Source organism: Gymnoscopelus braueri, assembly GCF_963280865.1.
Source record: "Gymnoscopelus braueri genome assembly, chromosome: 8".
NCBI classification, from domain to species: domain Eukaryota; kingdom Metazoa; phylum Chordata; class Actinopteri; order Myctophiformes; family Myctophidae; genus Gymnoscopelus; species Gymnoscopelus braueri.
Genome location: NC_137609.1, coordinates 32103299 through 32126759, shown reverse-complemented (window position 1 = coordinate 32126759; position 23461 = coordinate 32103299). Strand labels below are relative to the sequence as shown.

Here is a 23461-nt window from a genome sequence, read left to right as displayed (position 1 = left end):
CACACAGGTCTTCCCAACAATAGCGAAGATTAAAGTCAGGGTGAACATGGCCAAATAATAACTTAAGAGCCAAACTAGCTCTGAGGAAGCACGCTAGCATTTAGGCTAACCCTGTAGCCTGAGGCTAAGTTGGTGTGTTAAAGAAAGGGGCGTTGATTTCCTTCGGGAGGGGAGGGGAGGGTGAGGATTTTGCGAGTGGGGACTTTTGTGCAATGGAAACGCAAGACATTTTGAAGCGGTGCGGTGCGGTTCTGGACTGTACTGGACAGTGTCGTGCTTAAGCTGTGATGGAAAAGCGGCCTAACAGTATACATCAAAGTGTGATCAATAGACCAGGTTTACATAGCAACATCCACTAACAGTACATCAGAGTGGGATCAATTAAAAGGGGTCCTTTTCTCTCTGCGTATGCTCAACACACCTAAAGTCGTGCATACTGCCAAGAGATAGACAGAGAGGGAGGGAGAGACTTTTAAGATAAACTCCTTTCTTTCTTAGACATACGTACATTATAGGAATCCTTAGACTTACTGTTAATAGATAGAGTTATGTGTAGCAGTATCTGCATATGTCATTTTATGTCATGTAAATTATAATCTGTCTTTTTCTCCCCCCCCCCCTTTTAATTTCTCCAACATCCTCCTAAATTGATATCAAAGTCCCTTTGTTGTTCTATGATCTAATGCAGTATGTCTATGTTATCCTTATCCTTATGTCTCATTGCTGGAATTAATTACAATCAGAGTACTCTCTTCACTCTTGTCTTGCTCACTTACTGTCTCTAAACTTTAGGTGACTTGCTGTGTATCTAACCATAAACCAAAGTGCAGTGTGGCAAAGGGAAACTTTTATATTATGTATGGGAAAACAATTGGCATTAAAACCAACAGCCAGCAGTACTGCTATATGCTACCCACTCTACAGGCGTCCTCTACTCACATTCACATTGCCTCAAACAAAGGACACGTGATTTGAAGGTGCCTTTACAAGAGCACATATAAAGCATATTCATTGTAAATCTCTATGAAAGGGCGTGCTCCTGCTGAACCGGAACGTCCCTCGTTCGCTCCTGACGTCTGTCTGCGTGTCCCTCGGCCACATACCAGAGAGAGGACATGTGATCTATAGCCACATGGCTTGTTTCTCCCAGCCTGCTTGTTATAATTGTCAGCCCAGATTGTTCTGTGGCAGCTATTTTCTCCAGAGCCAGAATTATAGCTGCTGGGAGCAGTCAGCATCTCCACAGCACGTTGAGAAACAACAAAAAAGAAGATAATAGATGATACTCTCTAAGAATTCCCTGTTGTCACTGAAGCTATGGAGAAGTGATTCTTAATCATAATGTGAAGACGCAGGGGACTATGGGGTCATTCCCTGGCAGGTGGACACAGGACAGTTTATCAGGGCTCTTTTGTTGGTTTTCAGTCCAGAGTCCAGAAACACTATTGTTACGGATCCTTGAAACTAAAAGCCACGCATTTTTCTGACTTTTTGCTGACATTGGTGACATTGACATTGATGACATTGCTATTTTTATGTAGCAGATGTGTCCCGATCACTTTCAACTTGGTGTCCCTATTTTGGGCGCGTTGTTATAGGATTTTTTGTTTTGTTTTTACAGAATATTGGTCGAAAGTTTAACATTGGTAATCGTGGTCTAAGACTCTGCAAAATTGGGATCGCTTCGGACCCACAAATCCACAAATTATTAGGTTGGGCTCTAATAATTATATTCTTACTGTACACATTGCACCAGGGGTTGATGCTTTGTCAAACATTTATTTGAGCCAGCATAACAGCTAACATTTCAACTCGAGGTCATCATCAAGGGTATACTGTATCATTGCAGTTCCTGCTGTCACGTGTTGTATTGTAGCCATATCGGGTTCATAGAACGCTAACCTATTCTTGCTTTTATGCTTTTGCAGTGCTAAGTATCTAATTACATACTTATAAAACGTGAATTTTCCTGTGATCACACACCTTGCGGTTAAGTACCCAGCGGTAAACAAAACAGACAGCCCCTATTCAAGGGGTGCTTATCCCATCTGCAACAAATAGTCACGCTGCACAAATCAGATTCATAGTTACACACTCATTGATGATTAATATCGTGTTCATAATAAACAAAGGGACATATGAACTAGACAAACTACACACACAAAGATGTGTGTATGTATGGAGGCCCTTTTCTGCATGAGTCCTGTGTTTCATTACTGCTGTACTGTCATTGACAACTGAATTTACCCCACGGGATCAATAAAGGTCTGTCTATCTATCTATAGTAGCTGATGTGTCACATTGGCATGATCGAGGCCTTTACAGCAAATACACATGGGACATTGCATCATCGTTAGCCTGCCTTAAAGCTCGAGTCGCTCTCTTATCTAGTATTATTTTTAAAGACCTGCGTCACACTTTATTTCATCGACAGCTGCACCGTTGTTTATTAGTCTTGGCGGATGTCTACTTCTTTGTGAGAATTGTGACAATCAAACTCCAGTCGAAATCTCGTAACCCCTGGCGATGGAAGGATTTTCCTAGCCGTCGTCAAGGTCACAGCCATGGTTTCTGTCCTGAAGCCAACAAGCAAACAAAAGCGGTTGTCGCACTGCCAGGAATTATTCTGCCTATCGCTCAGATGTGTGACTGAGTGCTTCCACCCAGCATTTAGGTCGTGAGTAGAACGATTCCCAGATGGGGAAACCATTTAAAACGGCTCTCCGTGTAGAAGGTGTGGGGTTTGGCCGAGGCGTTGTCCTAGATTCACTGCCGACTTATAACCCAAAGTTTGCTGGTTCAAACTTGTGCTCTGAAAGTGTACTCCAGTTGAGGATTAGTGGCCAGAGGGTAGCTGCTTTGTGTACCTGTTAACAACCTTAGGCAAAGAACTACAGTCACTGGTGCTATAGAGCAGTGGTTTTCAATCTTTTTGTGCCCAAGGAAGGTAGCCTGATTATCAGATTGAAGCTGCGTGGAGCTTCAGTCTGAAATTGGCTCCAGTGTCGGGGATTACAAGGGGGAGGGGATTAGAAATTCCCTAAACCAATCCTAAGGGATCCCCACGCCCACCTCCGCCTCTCATTGGACAACGCATTTTGTACCGGAGAAGTCCTAGGTTCACATTTACAACTCCAGACCAAGAGGCAGTCCACTCAGAGAGTGGGCGGGGTCTATGGTATGGAACCAGGCTACAAGGAAGGCACACCAAAGGACGAAACAAAACCTCAAGGCACACCTGTATTGCTTTGATGGAACGTTTAGGCCCTAAACTTTTAGGGCCTCATTTCCCAATGCAGCGGGAAATTGTATACCCTAAACTTTAGGGTATACAGGCTTTCACTTCAGTCCATAGTCAGTGGCATCTTTGATTTATGACAGTTCTGAGAGAAGGGGTCAGTAATTATCAGCCATAGAGTTAGCTTGAAGTAGAGCTTGTAACAGATAACACAGGACATGGAGCTGTTGAGCTAACCACTTTAACCCTGGTTAAAGTGCATGGCGTCCCTTGAACATTTTCTAAACGTTTCGAAAATAGAAAATCTATAAGCTTGCTTGTACTTTAGATAGATCGGCTATTTTGAAAAAATTATAGAACTTTTTTGGATTTTTTGGTTAATATGCAGTATGCACAGGAATTCAAGAAAATAAAATGTACACAATGATGACAGAATATCACAGAATCACAGAATAATGTCCACCCAAGGCCAGTCTAATCCTCAATGTTAATTTAAACCTGAGAGTGTGAAAATGGAACCAATTGTCAAGTGTCAATTTTGACACTCAGAGTTATATGAGCATTGAATGACTTTACTGTGCACCACTGACCACTGTTTGGCAGTGGTCCAGCACTATCCAAATGCACATATGATTGATTGATTGAATATTGTATTAGGCAAAACAATTTAAAACAGCACAGTTACATTTAAAATACTTTGTCTAACAGGTCCGTTCATGAAAGACCTTGCGGTCTTGTTTCCAATGAGGGCCTTGGTATTCAATTCATAGACGGCACACGAACCCACGCACATAGTACCTTAATGCAAACGCAATCACAACTGCACACACACAAGCTTTCATACACAGACTGCACACCTGTTTCTTGGTGATGCCTCGTTCAATCTCTTTTTGTTGCTGTCCCCTTATCTTTGTTGGTCTCTCTTTTTTTGTCCCTCTTTCAAACACACAGTCATGCACGCACGTGCACACACATGCAACCACACTTTTTGCAAACATTACAGGAAGTGCACAAGGCATCATTGTGCCACATGGTGGCTGTGACATTAGGCTGTCATTTTTCAAACCGCTCGATCTGTTAGCCATTAACTATGTCACTGTTTATGGAGAGAGCCCCTTATGGAAACACCGGGGATTGTTTAGATTGCTCAACCAATGCAGTCGCTCTCAGTACAATCAGTGTCACTTCACATTCATCACGGAGGGTTTTGTGCAATCAAACTGTTACCGCTCAGCTAACGCCTACAGCGCCCTGCACCCCTGTCATCTTGATGCGTAGTTCAATGGTTAAAGCCTGACAATGATGCCTAATTTATGCTGTATGAGGAAGTATAAATAGGGCTTAACGCTGCATCGTCTCCACTAGAAATGTAGGAATTTGTTGTACCGCAAGGCATCCCACAGAGCTGGGCCATCCGTCAAGAAGAGCATATCCATGTACTCTTTGTACAGAAATGTTTTTTTTCCTTAAATTAATTATACTGATGCTATGAAAATGTGTTTCGCTTTAAATGAAATTAAATTGTCTGACTGTCACAGTTGTACAAATCAATTCATAGTGGTGGTGATATTGAAATATATTGTTTGAATAGTCACAGTACATTTTTTGACTGGGACCCCTTGGAACCTCCTCAAGGATCCCTGGGGGTCCCTGGACCCCACTTTGAAAATCACTGCTGATATTTATGTATTTATCTATTATTTTTTTAATTTTTTTTAACCCAGGGTAGTAGCTGAGCACAAGTGCTCATTTTCAGCAACGCCCTGCACATAGAAACACACAGACACATTAAAACCTGGGAGCTGACTAGTACAACCACAGTCTTATACTGTTGGCCACTAAGCAGCTCCACTGGAGCAGTTGGGGTTCAGTGCCTTGCTCAGGGGCACTTCAGCGGTGTTGGGGAAGTGGTGAACATTCACTTCCCCACCCAGACTTTTCCTGCCGGTCCGGGGATTCGAACCGGCAACCTTCCGGCAACGAGGGCGCTCCTCTAACCTTTAGGCCACCACTGCCCCAATCTATCTATCTATCTATCTATCTATCTATTTATCTATTTATTTATGTATGTATGTATGTATGTATGTATGTATGTATGTATGTATGTATGTATGTATGTATGTATGTATGTATGTATGTATGTATGTATGTATGTATGTATGTATGTATTTATTTATTTATTTATTTATTTATGTCCCCTGTTGTCATTCAATCTGCCCTCAAAACAAGTCTCCACGTATTTACTCGATTTTTGGTGATTTGTTTACATTTGTTCATCACCACTTTTATTGGGCCTTCAATAAATGCTCCTTTCAACCATGTTGGAATCAGTGGGAGTAATTAGGTAAAACCAACCGGGTACTGGAACACAGCCATGTTAATAGGCGTAATCGCTAACATAATGGGTTAATGTGAGTCGTTACACTGGTAGAATGAGATAAAGGGAAGAAAAGCATTAACCTCCATTTTAAGTGGCTAAGTGGCTTGCCTAGGCTGTAAAAGAATAACTTAATTACAAAATTACATCCGGCTCAAAAGCTGCATGCTGCTAAACGGTTACATCATCCCGCAATGTAAATATAGCGCACGATGATTAGGACTTAACCGCGTAACCTAACATACTTGTTATATATGTTGCCCATGTGTGAGGCCTGTTTGTCGTCCACTGTCTGACAACCTCAGCCATGCCAATGTGGTGCTTAGCATACCACTGTGTGTGTGTGTGTGTGTGTGTGTGCGTGCGTGCGTGCGTGCGTGTGTGTGTGTGTGTGTGTGTGGTTCATTACTATTCATGGCTTGGCCTTAAGATGATATTTGTCACTATATGCTGCAACACATGCCGTTGACTTATGACATAACATAGACAGCACATAGTCCTGACCTCAACCAAAAACCTCTGTTCCTCAGTTAGAGAAACCCACACGCAAGTGCACATACTGTAGTAGGTCTACAGTACAGTGCCCACACACAGACATACATTCTGTACATTGACATTCACATAAACATACCAAAGACACACTTCTAAACTAAAAAATATTCACCAGTACACATTTACATATTCACACTGATACCTGCAAATTACTTTACGTTTGTACACAGTTACACATACACGCAGACAGACACATAAGCATACATATATACAGAAGTGTAAGCTTAACGTATACGCCAGCGGATGACAGTGTTGCTCACCAACATGAACGGATTAAGTTACAGTACCAACCAGCATTGCGACACGTTGTTAGCTTAATGAGTTCTTGTTGGCGAGCAGCACTATCCATAGCACTAGAGGGTATAAATTAGGCATTACCAACATGCCTATGACCTCTTGCTGTGTCAGAACAGAGTCATGGATGGGGGGTGTGGGGAGGGGGTGGGAGACCCTCTGAACCTCAGTTATTACTGTTTCATGGAGCGTGAACTTCAAAGGCTCTGCTGAGCTCCAGTCAACCGGCTCCTTTGGTAACACGGTACTGCTTTCCAAGTCTTTCCTTGTCCTCTTGAGAGTGGAAAAGATACTCCAGACTGGATCATCTCTACACCGGAAAATCCTCAGTGTTCATGTAACTATTTTGGGTCAGTGTTTATCCTCTTAAGAGTCACATTAACACTGAGGATTTTACTGTGCCGGCCAAATTAGGGCTGAATGCTGTTGACCGATAAAGTAATGTGATCTATATTGGGAATACCCAGTTGTCATAGTGATTGCGATTACACATGAACAAAGCTTTTCTGTTTTAATTTTCTTATAGTTATATGAGCAGATGAAGAGCTCATGCCGGTAATTAGCCTAATTCGATTTGTTTGAACAGCATTAAGACTCAAGAATGATGAACAGGAACTGTCTTGGACAACTTTCCCTCATGGCTGCAGCAGCCTTTCGCAATTTTGAAATTGCTGTAATTTCAGCATTTCTTTCAGTTTCTCATGCGACCCTTGAGGTCAAATACATCATGATTTTGGCCTGGATGTGTGTTCTAGTATGTATGCTGTTTGTCGAAGATGTGTTCTGAAGTTATTTTATGGGGCCTCTAGTATCTTTTTTTTTACAGTAAATACAGACATATTTCAACACCAGGTTTACATTCCAGCTCCACGGTTCCAAACACAATACATCTTAAATTATGTTACTCCCAGACAGCAGTCATTGTAACAGGCAGCAGAATAATGTTGTTTTGTCAGGTTGTGATTGCTCTGGTATGGAGATTAATGAGTGGTGGTGAGAGGTACACACTTAAAGACCTTTCTATGACAGGACACGGACGAATAGGTAACACTTAACATACAAGGTGCTTGTTAGAAGTAAGGTCATCCTCTGTGTTCTTACCTTGTGTCGTTTCTTATTGCAGGTACATAGTAACATTCTCAGTGTTAATTGATCCATGTGTAACTCTGAGAGGATACAAATGTAACCAAATGGACCCCATGGGTCCATTTGGTTACATTTGTACCTTCTCAGAGTTAAAAGGATTTGACTGTTTCAAAAGTATTCACTCCCAGTCAGCATGTCCTTGACAAAAGGCACTAAACCCCATACCTGCTCCAGCTTGCTCCTGCAATTTGATCGCTTTGTGGAAATGGCCCCCTGTGTGTGTCAGAGGGCTATGTGGAAACAATAGAGGGGAAAAGAAACTATTCATACTGTGTGTAATAGTGTGATTAATGCGCTATTCATAAAATAAATACATAAAGCTGGATTGTTATCCGTTTTGGTCACATTTTAAGCCAAATTTGAGCAGCTGCATCCAAGCTCATTTTGCTCCACTTTCACTGGTGGAGGAACAAGGCTGAAATGGCTGCCTCCTCGTAGACGTTCTAAGTTGATGAGGGACAATGTGATTGGTAGTTTCATCCCAGCAGGCTAAAACCAGATGACCAGCGAGGGAAGCGTGGGGGATCCTGTGTGTGTGTGTGTGTGTGTGTGTGTGTGTGTGTGTGTGTGTGTGTGTGTGTGTGTGTGTGTGTGTGTGTGTGTGTGTGTGTGTGTGTGTGTGTGTGTGTGTGTGTGTGTGTGTGTGTGTGTGTGTGTGCGTGTGTGTAATTTTGGAAAATTACTATCATATGTCACAGTGTGTTTGTGAAGGTGAAGCCTTCAAAAGGGAGTCCACTCTCCTCTTAGCCAAGCCCCCCACCCCCCACACACGCACACATACACGCACACGCACACTCTCTCTCTCTCCCTCTCTATCTCCCTGCCTCACCTTTCTCTTTCTCTCCTGGGTTCAAATGCCCAAAGGAACCCTGTGTATCAGAATTGAAGGATCACAGAAAAAGAACCTGGTTAGCGTCAACAAAATGAAGGGTGTGTATGTGTAAAACTGCAGCGGTGCAAAGCGTGTTCCATTCAGAGTCAGACATGTGTTGAACAAATTCAAGGTGATGAAAATTGCACCGAAATCCTCTCCCCCCAATGCAACGCGTAGGTACAAAACAGGCATTGGGAAATGAAACCGATGTGATGACTTGCAGACAGCCTTCAAGTTTATACCACAGGCTGTGACGCAAAATCCTCTTTCAAAGCGAGGGCCGTGGGATTTGGGGGATTAAGAAAACAGTCCTTAAAGATTTAGTTTGATGCCTGTTGGACCGTAGAGTTGGGTTTTTACATTTACTGGAGAGGATCGTAAAATTGCACATCGTTATTATTTTCTCTACTCTATCCTTCAAAGAGTTCAAGTCTCCGATCCTCCAACATGAACAATGATGGCTCTCCGTCATTGTTGCAGGCAGTTAGAAATGTAAACGTAGAACCCTGCCCGAGGCAACATGACACCCACCAGGGGACAGCTGGTACTGCTGAATTGTGCCTGGGCGTTGGCACTTCCAGACGAATATTATCTTCTTTCTTTCTTTCTTTCTTTATTTACAGACACTTGACAGCAATTGTTTTACCACCCTTGACAAATCTCCTTTTTCTTTTTCTCGTGTCTGTGCCTGTGCCTGTGTGTGTGTGTGTGTGTGTGTGTGTGTGTGTGTGTGTGTGTGTGTGTGTGTGTGTGTGTGTGTGTGTGTGTGTGTGTGTGTGTGTGTGTGTGTGTGTGTGTGTGCTTGTCAAATGGTGTCATTAGGTAACGCCAGGCAGTAAGGCAGCCCAGGGGGACCTGATTCCAGGGGACACCATCCTGGCTATCAATGGAGACAGCACAGAGACCATGACACACATGGATGCCCAGAACAGGATCAAAACCTGCATCCAGCAACTCACACTACACATAAACAGGTACTGACCACACACACACACACACACACACACACACACACACACACACACACACACACACACACACACACACACACACACACACACACACACACACACACACACACACACACACACACACACACACACACACACACACACATGCAGTAGTCATGTGTGAACACAAGCACTCAGGCATCCACGCATGGCAGGCGCAGACACACACCATTAAAACACATATCACCACGCCATGTATACTTTCACACTTCTGGAACAGATCACGCGCTTGCGCTACTTTGTACAATTCAGTTATCGGCACATCCAGTGGCTTACAGGAACCGTGAGCCTAAAAATAACCTGGTTTTTGGGAAGTCTGTGAGTCACTTAGTAATCGGCAGCCATAGGTTAGACCCTCAACAAGGGCCTCGCTTTCGACCCTTGTGTCTTAATGACCCTCACAGCTCCTTAAGACACATGAGTCGAAGGAGTTTCATAACTGAGGTCATTCACTGTGTCCCATCCAGGAATACACATTGTTTCTATTTCTGGTTAGTCGGTTCCACATATGGGTACAGTTGAGTCATACTTAGAGTTGACTGGTTTATGTGAGGCAAAGTGATCTATTGTCTGCCCCATGCCATCAAACTCAATGAGCCTTGGACATACTGTACATTGAGATGCACTTTGACCCAAATGTTTAGAAAGACGTTTATTTAAGGGTTCATGATATGACAAATCATCTCTTTCCAACATTGGCGCATCAGTTTTAGTTTAGCAACACCAAGAATGCATGAGACAACCGTATAAGGCAGGACATGAGCGACATGGTTTGATCAAAAATAGCAGAGCTCGTCTCCAAGTGGAAATCACTGGTCTAAACAGTTAAAGATAGAGACAGAGGGATATTGAGAGAGGAACAGTACGAGTGAAAGAGACAGAGATTGGGGAATGCCAGGGGGAAAGTGAAATGTCAGTCTCTTCCCAGATTTCTAATAGACGGTTTTCTTTGGGTTACCAGAGTGCTGAAAAGTGCAGAACTGACCTGGCAATGTCAGGATCCCATAGTCTTCTCAGATGAAGAGCACAGTGTGGGTTTCTGAGCTCTAAAGTGACAACTGGAGTGTTTTAGCTCTGTCCTCCCAGGGCATTAGACATAACACACTTGTCGCAGTGGTTAGGAGCTAGCACTGCACATTCAGTGGAAATAAGTATCAGAAGTCCAACGCACGAGCACACACACACACACACACACACACACACACACACACACACACACACACACACACACACACACACACACACACACACACACACACACACACACACACAGGACTCCCAAGCTTCATCCAATAAATATTGTAGGAGACATTTCTTTCTGTTTTTGGAATGTCGACTTTTCCTGTTCCACGAAACAAGACTGCCTGGCCCCCTCGGAGAAGTGCTCCATATATCAGACTGGAGCGTTAAGTACTGTACCCACTTAGGGACAGTAAATTTATTTTAGGATACACAAAGTACAGTTCACCTCAATGCACAGTGGGACCTGAAAAGCCTCAAACCTGGGGAGACTCCTCTACAGCTGCGGTAGCAGCAGCAGCAGCGTGCTCGGGGATGGGTCCGCCCCACATTTACAATTATTAGAGCTGACCTGGGGCATCTTGTACATGCAATTATAGCAGCAGTGTTTGATTCAACCTGTCTGTAAGTCCAGATGGGTGAGAGTTTCTTCATCAGGATGTTTTAGTCGCATAAAAGCGAAGCAGATTGAGATGAATTATTTTCTTGCGATTGTCTCAACTTTCTGGTATAGTGTGCACTTTGATTTCTCATACAAAGGAACCAACACGAGTCAGTTAACACAAACGGAATGTAAATACTATTTCATCCAGATCTGGGAGAGGGTTGTCCTTAGATTACCTGCCAAACTCGACATAAGAAATACACAAATGAACCAGTTACAAGAGGATGCTGTGATCATTTCACCATGTGGGACGATTAGATGATTTAATGTCTGGGGCGCAACTATTGAAAAGTGGTGAACCACTTTCAACCTGGTGGCCCTATTTCGGGCATGTCATTATAGGCAAAAATCGCAACATTTCAGCCTAAATAGCAGATCTAGAGCAATGCATTGTGAGCATCAAATTATTGGCTTATAGGAATGCGACAAAAAAAATTAAGAAAAACTCTATAAATTCAAGGCTTCATAGGGTGTGTAATTGATCGAAAATAAGTACTTTTTTGGTGAACTACTCCTTTAAGTAAGGACTGACTGTCGACTGACATATGAATTGACCACCCACAGACCTCCTCAGACCAACCATGGACCATCCACAGAGTTCTGTTACAGCCCAGCCAGTCAGAGAGGCTTACTTGACTTTTTCTCTGGTAAAACCCCGGACATGCTGACTTGTGATTCATAGTTGTGACACATAGTTCAGGGCAGGACAGGCTAATTTTCGCTATGCCTTGACTGGATTCTCCCAAGCCTACCCTGCTTAGAACTGCAGTCTGCGCCAATATGACTGTTGTAAAAACAGCTTTCGTCTGTCTCTAGGAACATCCCGGGTCCAACTGTAACCAGATAAATTCTCAATAAAAAATGTTTTATGATCTGTTGGTGATCACATGCATGCTTTTCAATAAGTTTCTAATTAGGATTTATTGGGGCTGAGTTGAAAGCCACATGGGCAAACGACGTTTAGAAATCACCGCTCTGCTCATCCATCTCCTCTGCTCCCCGTTGACCTCTAATAAGATAACGTTTTGGACGCTCGAGATCACATGACTCTGCATCGGAGGCAGAGCGAGCTGGAGGCCAGCTGCTATCTGCTGGTATGTGACCTTTTCATCCTGTATATCGCTTGAGTTATGACACAGCCTCAACTGTACCATCGCTGCTGCTGGATGGAGGGGGGGGGGGGGGGGTCAGGGAGGGATGGAAGGAATAAGGAGGAAGAGAGGTAGGTAGAGGAATGGAGGTAGGGAGGGTCAGGAACACGTACCAGTCGAGATATGTAGGCCTACTGCAAGTAGCCATTGCTCTACTACCCAGAGCTGATATGACTTGCTAGCATGAGAGAGAGAGAGAGAGAGAGAGAGAGAGAGAGAGAATGATTGAGGGAGAGAGGGAAAATGAGAGAGAGAATGGTGGTGGGTGGGTGATGGGGGGGGGGGGTAGAGGGAGCCTCACAGAGAGAAGGAGAGAGAGAGGCCTGCCTAGTTAATGGGCAGAGAATCGTGGAGACCAAGTGAGAAATCCACATGGGCCCTTCAGTGCAGAGAATGCCATTTTACGGCCAAGATTTTCGCTGTGCGTACGGCTGGAAACTCAATTACACAGGCAAGGCAGCGTAGCTTAGCGTTGGGTTTCTCTCCCTGAGCCAGGGGATATAGGGCACCACAAGTCACCCCCCATCCCACCATGCAATCTTCACTACATATTTTTTACTGCATGTCAAATCCCGCTTTGGAGAAAATGTTATTTTTCACACATTCCCCAAGCACACAGCATCCCCAAGACCCCGTTATTCATTCTCTGGAGTCTGGACAACAAGAGAGTCGTGTCTTTGTCAAGGAAGAGCAGTGGTGGAAAGTAACTAAGTACGAGTATTTATATTTTTCGATACTTTATACTTCTACTACACTACATCTCAGAGGCAAATATTGTACTTTTTACTCTACGATTATTTGAAAACACAAGTTTGTTGTTACTTTGCAGATAAAGGTTATTATTACAAAACATACATTAACCAATTAAGCCATACTTTATACTTAGGCTATTCAAAATGAGCAGAACTAAGCTCACAACGTGTCTAATTGTGTCTAAATGTTTTGAGCCTTTGTAGAGTGGGACATTCTGCATAATGAGTACAGTAAGTATATTTTGATGCCAATACTTTTGTACTCAAGTACATTTTCAAATACCAGACTTTTACTAGTATTTCTATTTCTATGTTGTGGTACTGCTTCTTTTACTTAAGTAAAAAATCAGAGTACTTCTTTTGCCACTGAGGAACAGCGATTGCGTGTCATCTGCAGATCAGGCTGTCGGTGTATGGTGAAGTTGTCATCTGCTGTGCGGCGACGAAATGTCATGCTGTTTGGTGTACGTGAACCGTACTGTTGTGGGCTTGGGGGTAAGCCGAGAGGCTTTAGCAGTTAAACCACCATCACAGAGTTTGGGAGGGACTTGCACAACCCTCCACTGACTCACCAGAAAATAATATTTTAGAGAACAACAGGCCTCAGACCTCATTAAAAGACTAAGCCATAAAGAACTCAAAACAGTCACAAGAACTAGAGAGCAGGAGAGAGCGAGGAACCGAAGACCTGTAATTTTGTGTTGCTGCCGTTGGACAAATATATGAGCCTACACGTCTGCTGTGAACCAAAATTACATTGGATGCAGCTGAGCCACAGAGGCCTCTTGTAGCGCAAGAATGTTCCCTTGGTAATGGCTCAGCATTCATTACTTTCATAACCAAACCCACCCCCCTCCGTCACACACCCCCATTTTTCATAATATGTGTCATAGCCCAGTTTTCAGGCCGCTCTCTGTTCTGGGCCCTTTAGGGTTAGATGACCAACGAACCTCATGAAAGCTTGTGGCAGAGGAATAAAAAAAAAACAGCCTCATAACAGATTGGGCTCGGCACGGCGGAGCATCTGTTCTCGGGGTGAAATGGTCACAGCCTTCAAACCAAACGGTAGGCCGGTATTATTAATACGTTAGTCCCGCAGCGGCTTGGAGTGGGCAAACTGCAGCTTTAGAAGAAAGGGAAAAGAGTGAGAGGCGTAGCAGGACAGAGGAAAAGAACTATAAGAAGAGAGGGAAGAAGTAAGAAAGGAGTAAGAAAGAAAGAAAGAGTATAGTTTCTATCACTCCCCTCGCTGCTGCAGGCCCACCACTATGCTAGTTCCTGTTAGCATCTGGCGGTGTGATCAAAGTGCTGCGTCGTCAGAGGGACCTGGACAGACACATAGTGTACTGGAGCATGTCATGTCTTGTACATCCAACGTTGACACGAAGCAGCTACAGTGAAGACCCTCACCTCTTTCTTCCAGATACCTCCTCCCTCCTCCCCCTTTTCCCTGCTTCATCTCTTCCTCTCCCCGCTGCCTCGTTCTTCTTCTCGGCTTCCCATCACCCTCTCAGCTTCTCCTTTTTTTACTCCTTCCTCTTGAGCCTCCTATTGCTTTGTCTCCTCATCGTTCTACATCTCCTGTCTACTTATTTTCATTCTGTCTTCACCTCCCCTCTTATCCTCTCCTCCTGCACCTCTTTTTTTCCCCCTCTCCTTTCCTTTGGAATATTTCCTTCTCCCTCCGCTCATCCTCTCTGCTACCTCCCTCCTTCTACCCTGTGATTCTTTGAGAAAGCATGGCGGTCAGAAAACAGGCCTCCGGGACAGATGATGGTTTGGGTTGTGCTTTTCCACTGATGGTCGGGCCCCTTCGGAAAGATCCTCACACATGCACACATACGCACACAAACACACGCACACACGCGCGCACACACACGCACACGCACACGCACACGCACACGCACACGCACACACACACACACACACACACACACACACACACACACACACTTGAGTTATGAAGGCTGCACAGTAAAATCCTCAGTGTTCATTTGAGACTGACAGTGTAAAAGTGGACCCAAATGGACACGGAATGGTCCAAATTAACACTGTGGATTTGACTGCGTGGACACTGTGTGTGTGTGTGTGTGTGTGTGTGTGTGTGTGTGTGTGTGTGTGTGTGTGTGTGTGTGTGTGTGTTCACTTCTGTGAGTGAGTGTGCTTGCATCGTGTGAGTCCGTGGTCCAGATCACACACAACGGCACCCGGAGGAGAGGCTTAATGGATTCGGACACAACAGGCAGAGAAAAGACAGCAAGGCGCGTTTTGCCCCCCCCCTACCGTCTCGCTTTGACTCCGTGACCTGTGACTCACCGCTGAGGAATTATGAACGGTGGTCCGCATGGGTCCGAAGGAACACAAGACTCCAGCTGTGACGCAGAGAGAAAAAAAAAGTAACCTCTGAGAGAAGGATCCCCAACTCCACCCTACCCCCCATCCCCAACCCCCCACCCATTCATCCCTTCATCTCCATGTTCCTCCTTAGTCCTTTCTGTGGTCGTAAAGAACGTATAACATCAAGGGAGTCATAGGGAGAGACCACAGCCTTCCCTCCCTCCCGCTTTTAACTGATCTTGTCATCGCGAGACACAGGGTCTTCTAATCACAGCCCCACCACCACACACACCGGAGGTCTGTCGACGACGGGACCCCGGTGACTGCCCTTTAAAAAAACGCAGAGACTCCGCCGTCCCGAACCCAGAGGAGGAAAACATTTTTGATCCCGTCTCTCATTACAAATAACACAGTAACCGTACCCCCGATAGCGTTTGATTTATGAGCGTAACTTCTGTGATAGCGGTGAAAACCGGTTCTCTCTGGTTGAGATGGGTTTGATGATAGCTGCTGAACCTTGAAGGACGGATGGAAAGTTTTGTTCCAGAATGAGAGACCTACTCTTAAAAAAAAGAAGATTGATTGCACAAATTTCAAGCAAACGACAGTGCTTCTTAGTAACTTACATCTGCCAAAAAGATAACACATCTACAAAGGAGACACTGCATATTTTATAATTACTGAACGACGAACAGGTAATAGTTTCCCTCTTTCCTCCAAATGGATATACAGCACGGCGTAACATTGAAAGAAAAACAAAGTCCAGCCACATCTTAATTTGAGGGCAAGTCTTTTCTCCCGTCTGTCTCTCTGTGTTCTCCTCAAACATGGAGAATGTGTGCAGCCAAAGTAAACTCATCCACCGCACCAAAAACTAAATCTCCCCAATCAGGAAATTGGATCTGGCAGGGAGAGGTCAGGCAAGGGAAAATATGACCAAAGAAGAAGAAGAAGAAGGAGGAGGAGGTGAAGAAGAAGAAGAAGAGGAAGAACATCATAGTGATGACCGGGGACTGACTGGGCCTCTCCTCTGGCACTTTCCTGTCAGTGGTGTGTTTCACTTTATCTACTGTGTAACATTAGTCACTGTTCCTATTTCACTTTCTTTCTTTTCATTATTTTCATGCTCTCTCTTTCTCTCTCTCTCTCTCTCTTTCCCTTTCATTCTGACTGTGACTCACATTCGTTCTCGGACTGTGACCATCTACTGACGTAACATTGTGGTGCAGAATTAAAAAGACGTCGACCTTGTTTATATTTATAATAATGAGAAAAAAAGAATGCTTTATAATTTACCCAAAGTAGATACAGCTGTTTGTTTCTTGGGTTTTGTTTAACCACACGAACCCTAGTGTCTCTATACTGGGGTGAACATTCGGCGATCTACAAGCTCACAACGTGCCGCTTATGAGCATATAGATTTACTACTTTCGGCGAGGAAATTTGGTGAAAAGGGCTTATTATAGACCCCTGAGGGACACCAAAATATATAGGGTTTAATGAACTAATGGTGCTAATTTCTCCGCTTTTTTTCCTGCTTTTTCTCGTCCTCCTCCGTTATTGACGGTGATGTTATGTAAATATTTACGGGCCCCAGGGGAGACAGTGGACAGTAGTCGGACTAGATATTATTAATATCATAAGTAATCTTAGGAGAACTCAGCCCTCCATGTGTGTGAATCCCTATGCACACAGAACCAGAGTCTACTGTATGCCTATTTATCTTCTCCTTGGCATTAGAGCCAGACAGAGGAGGGGGGGGGCTTTAAAGATGAGGTAAGGCTCCCCAATCTAGACATACTCTTAATATGAAACATCTCGTCTGGTGTTACCAGGACGGCACGGCAGGATAGATCGCGGCAATTCGGTCAACAAGGCATCAACTTGAAAGCGTATAATCCTGACAAGCATGGGTATTCACAGACTCCTCTGATGCCGTAGTGCTCAGATTTATCATTCGCAGTTGGCACGGACGGCCATAGAGCCAGACAGGCACAGGAGAGAGATTAGAAAGTCTTGCGCTAATATGCTTCTCTGTTGGGGAAAGAAATTGAGTTGATGGACTTCCCAGCTCTTGTTTCTCAACATCACACAGTAAACTCCTCAGTGTTAATTTTACCCCAAGAGTGAATAAATGAGGTCATGCTCTCTGAGTTAAATAACACTGGTTATTTTACTGTGTGCCTAATGCCCGTCTATTATTATACCTGTTCATTCTAGGGACACAGCAGTTATTGTCTTGGTGCTTTGGCTCTAAACTGATGCAGCCTTTTCTTACTGTTCCACTGGCTGCTTGTACATTTGGTCATGTGGTGAGCTTTCTCTACTTATGCACATTTATTTGTAGGGAGAAGTTTCACGCTCTCTAACCAATCCACAGAGAAAGGAAATGTAGGCCTGTCTGGCGCTCTTAGAACGGCACAATCATGAATCTGATGATAATGATAATGTTCTGTAAATATGTTGAACGTGAACTTTAGTGCTGAGTTGATCGTGACACCCTGTAAATTTGGATGGATTTTGATTGCTCTGAAAATGTTCCAAACGATTTCATTTCGATGTCATTATAGTTGAGATATGGACTCAGCCATCCACTTGAGTTAGAATGATTTTCAAAATGACATATTTATAGTTATTGTTATAGTATTATTCTTGGTGTGGACAGCCCTTAGTCCAAATTACAACACTGGAGCACACGGATATAAAGCAATTAAATTGTTTTATTAAAACCTCAAAAATTCTGATGAAGACGCGCCAAAATAACTTGATTGCCTTATATCAGTGTGCTTCATTGCTGTACTTTAGTTTGGACTAAACCTCTGAAGTTTCTCCTTATTTTAGCTCTGGCTCAGAACACATAGAGAGAGAGAGAGAGAGAGAGAGAGAGAGAGAGAGAGAGAGGATGATGAATGTGAAGCAGCAGTTGGTCAGAGCTGAGCAGCAGTGTTCATATGTCTCCCAGACCATATTCATAGCGAGTAATCCCTCACACACTGACTCAATATTGGAGGACCCACTAAAGCGGCTAATGCAAAAACAACAACCCATTGTCCGTGATGTAGTGATACACAACAGACTGAGTCTGGACAGTCCTTAGCTCCGGCCCATTAACATGACATATTTACATCAGAATTAGAACCACATTGTTCGCCAAGCACAATAAAGGTTCGTGAATTGGTCTTACAGTAGCAACAGTGAGCATATTTGTAGTATATACAGACATATATGGTAAATGGACAAAAGGACCTCATAATTAGCACAACAGGATAGGTCCAAAACCTAATGTTATAGTATATGAATAAATGTATATGTCATATCAAATACATGTCAGGTAGTTTGCTGTTAACCAAGGCATCCTACAACAATTATAACTAGAAGGTACTGTTCCTGAAGAAACAGTGTGGGATCGCTAAGAATGTTGATGGTATTGAGTATTGATAGTGTTAGTAGAGTTAAAGGTTTGAAAGGTTTAAAGGTTTTAAAGGTTTTAAAGGTTTTAAAGGTTTTAAAGGTTCTAAAGTTTTGAAAGGTTCTAAAGGTTTGAAAGGTTTAAGAGGTTTGAAAGGTTTGAAAGGTTTAAGAGGTTCTAAAGGTTTGAAAGGTTCTAAAGGTTCTAAAGCTTTGAATGGTTCTAAAGGTTTGAAAGGTTTGAAAGGTTTAAGAGGTTCTAAAGGTTTGAAAGGTTTAAGAGGTTCTAAAGGTTTGAAAGGTTCTAAAGGTTTGAAAGGTTTGAAAGGTTTGAAAGGTTTGAAAGGTTTGAAAGGTTTAAGAGGTTCTAAAGGTTTAAGAGGTTCTAAAGGTTTGAAAGGTTCTAAAGGGTATTTACTTAAAATTATTTTTAGTCACTTTATTTACTTTAAAGTATTTTTTACAAATTTTTACAACTTTTAAGTATTTTTACTATTTTTTTCAACTTTTAAGTATTTTTACTCATGTTGAGTACTTTTAAGTATTTTTACTCAGTATAAGTACTCTTAAGTATTTTTAATCAAGGTACTTACTTTAAAGTATTTTTAGTCACTTTATTTACTTTAAAGTAGCTCTTACTAATTTTTACAACTTTTAAGTATTTTTACTCTTTTTATCAACTTTTAAGTATTTTTACTATTTTTTTCAACTTTTAAGTATTTTTACTCATTTTGAGTACTTTTAAGTATTTTTACTCAATATAAGTACTCTTAAGTATTTTTACTCAAGGTATTTACTTTAAAGTATTTTTAGTCACTTTATTTACTTTAAAGTAGCTTTTACTAATTTTTACAACTTTTAAGTATTTTTACTCTTTTTATCAACTTTTAAGTATTTTTACTATTTAAAAAGTGAAATATCTCTAAAAGTACAAATTATTTCAAAAAATTCTAATGGTAGCCAATATGTCCTAAGTAGGCTGAACGTTATAGAGTTGGAACGGAGTTTCTATCTAAAAGTATGAATTTCTCCATTGAAATGAATGGGAGTTTTTTAGAAGTAAAAAGTGAAATATCTCTAAAAGTACAAATTATTTCAAAAATTCAAATGGTAGCCGACATGTCCTGAGTAGGCCGAACGTTGAAGAGTTGGAACGGAGTTTGTAGCTAAAAGTATGAAGGACTAGTTAGGGGCCAAAAAACGGTGTTGACAATAACAGTAGTGTGATCGCTTTAGCGATCCCACAACTACTTAACCACTATAGTCTTTATACTTTATGAATATCTTAAAATATATATATTTTTATAATGACATTCCTAAAATAGGGACGTCAAGGTTAAGTTGAACTCTCTCTCTCTCTGCCTCTCATAGTTTCCACTGTGAGAAACAGTGTCCTCATCTCCATTATTGCTGTACAGATGTACTGTCCATTCCATGGCTCTTTGTCCTGCACTTTCCCCAAAATGTCACTTCAAATTGGCCATTCAGGACCGAACTTTCGCTCGCTTCAATGAGGCACTTGTGCCACGGTCACCATCGGAAACAAAACTATCAACAACAGCGGGGACATCCGAGGGTTGGAGAAATGGGGGAGGGGGGATTGGGCAGGGGGGATCCCATTAGCAAGGCATCGTCCCACGCCCAGGCAGTTGCGCGTCCGTCAGACACTCGGCGCCTTGATACCAACACCTCCATGTCTCATATCTGAAACATTGCCTCAGAGCGACCAACGCTCTGCCAGCTGCAGGCCCATGACCTCACCTCTAAAGACGTCAAGTTTCCACCAGTAGAGCACGCACACGCACACACACACACACACACACACACACACACACACACACACACACACCACAACACAGCCCTCTTTGTTGTCATCCCTTTGCGTTAGGGGTCTTTAGGTCCCAGTGGATGGAGGTGTGAATGAATGAGTGGGTGAACACAGCGAGATGAATGAAGGGAAACTCACCACACATGAACACTCTCGCATACACACGCACACACACACACACACACACACACACACACACACACACACACACAAGCACACACGCACGCACGCACGCGCGAGCACGCAGGCAGGCACGCACACGCACACGCACACGCACACGCACACGCACACGCACACGCACACGCACACACACACACACACACACACTCACTACATCCTTTCGTCTCTCAGTAGGTCTGGTGTGATGTCATGTCGTAATCCTTTTCATATAGTTGGATTCTTTACTACTTAATGGTAAATACCATGGCGACCGGAGCCACATGGCGTATATGCCCACAAAGTATTCAGACAACAGTAATGCTCTCTTCACGATAGACCGCAATGGATTCAACATACCAAGCAGACTTACAGTAAATCACACCGTACAGTGTAATGCATTCAAGGAAAAATGACCTGCAGTATTTTACGAGCCTGAGGATTGTATTACCTAGATCCACCAAAGCACTTTATTCAGCTGCTTCTTAAATAGAAGCAATAAATTGCATGCGCCACTGTTTGATATGCATGCACTAGAAGACCACTAAGAAAGATAACCAGGCAGGTACTACTGTACAGTACATCTTTATTACTGTGGATCTATCAGACATTTTGTTTTCCTATTAAAAGTAAAATAGACTTGAGCCAATTACTGGTAATCTTAAAAAAGATATGACTCAGTGCTATCAAACTTTCCCAAGGAGTTTGTGAGTTGATTTGGCAGCAATATGAGATGACTTTATCTTTATTCTAGTAGCTGGAATGCAGCTTTAGTCCCCTCCTAATGTTAAGGCCTGCCAACACATATTATGTGTAAACTGGAGATATACTGTAATAAGGTTTGTTTTGGAGGACAGAAGACAGGTTCTTTCCACAAACCCACACCGCAACCTGGCGCGTTGTGAGCTTGTAGATTGCACTTGTAGAACTTTTTCAAAAAGTAAAAATAACATTTGACTTAATGACAAGCCCAAATAAGGACACCAGGGTTAAAGTGGTTAAGTCACATTAAGAAGATTAAAGTAAATGGCATTTCATTTTTAACTTTCTACTGAAACACAGATCCAGCAATAATGAGAGTTTCAAACACACTAGATGTGTTCTAGAAAAGCTTTTTGCAAACAATGATGTATCATGTTCAGATAGACTTGCCCCTTGGGTATGATGACATGGATATTTATTTTGTTTTCTTGTATTGTCTTTCAGGTCAGGATCAGGTGAGAGAGTGTGGTCGCCAACAGTTAGTGAAGACGGCAAGACAAGCCCCTACATGGAGCCAGACTCTCAGGTAAGCACTGTTTACTCCAAGTGATCCTGTTTACTCCAAGTGATCCTGTTTACTCCAAGTGATCCTGTTTACTCCAAATGATCCTATTTATTCTCCGGCGTCAAGTTCATATACAGTACAGCAGAAAGAAACATACACTGACTGCAAAGCTCTGTACATTCTCTGTACATTCACGATTCTTCTGAGCAATATTTGTTGTATTGGTTTGACCCAACCAGTTAACCATAACAGTTCAGGTTAAAGATAGCCCCATCTCAGGTTTTTTTCTTCCCCCAAAATATTCTCTAATTTTACCCAAATTTAGCTTGGGTTTTGGTTAAACGTCTTAAGTATGGTTGAAAGGTCCATAGATGTCTATGGGAAATACAGTCCTGTGTTAAGTATGCAGCACACAGGGGTGCCGTACATTGATCCAAGAGTTGGTTTGCTGCATGATGGTGTAGACATGATTTATGCAAGACTCGATTAAGACTTGCATTTAATACTTCCGACTGTTACTACCTACTGCTGCTGCCTGCTACACTGTCCAAAAGAAAAAGATACTTCACTCGAAGAGCATTATTGCACTGGACTTGATTTAGGCCAGCATTTTGCTTCTACTATAAACTCCTGCTACTTACCACACTGGCCAAAGAAAAGATTATTTGACATTTGTTGGGGTGAAACTAATGGCAGTGTAATATATCCTTTGTATGATTTACATTGGATTTTAGACAAACTATTTAGACTAGCATTCACAGCTTTCAAATATGATCCACTGCTGCATAACATATTAAGCAGGAATTCATAGCTGGTAACTCAGCTGTGCAGCTTCAACTGAAAACTAAAACTAGGTGAGTAAAATCATTATAGTTAACTCATTCACTGCCAGAACTTTTTTTTTTTGCGTTTGCCCACTGCCAGAGATCTTTAATTAAAAAAAAAAAGTACTCAGGAGCTGAGATACAAAATGTTTAAGTTTTAAGTTAACAAGGAAGTGGATGGGAGTCTAGATCTTCAACAAATCATATCTCCTTGGTCTTTGGGTTAAAAAACAAATAAATAAATAAGAAAAAAAAAAGATTTTTTTTTTTTTTGAAAAAATTAAAAGTCGTTTTAGTCGTTCTTGGCAGAGGGGGCTTAAAGGACAGAAGTCGTTTTAGTCGTTCTAGGCAGGGAATGAGTTAATTGAAATAAAAACAAAAACAAACAATAAATAAACTAATTGAAATTCTATTGTGTAATATAGGGTGAGCTTGCTATTTTCAAATCCATTTTGTGTAGAGGGAAATACCAGCAAACTGTTTGATGTACTGAAACTAAGGCAAAATACAAAACTAAAATAACTCCTGGGTTGTCTTCAACTAGATTTTATTTTAGACTAGCA

General features: G+C 42.5%; 1 protein-coding gene across 1 annotated transcript in view; it reads left to right on the top strand.

Moving 5' to 3' along the window:
* The window catches only part of pdlim4 (PDZ and LIM domain 4), a 59342-nt gene that overhangs the window by 5768 nt on the left and 30113 nt on the right, over nucleotides 1-23461 (top strand). The window contains exons 2-3 of the mRNA XM_080435450.1: nucleotides 9304-9455; nucleotides 22014-22095. Coding sequence (XP_080291576.1) covers nucleotides 9304-9455; nucleotides 22014-22095 — 234 coding nt within the window. The remainder of the gene's footprint in view (nucleotides 1-9303; nucleotides 9456-22013; nucleotides 22096-23461) is intronic.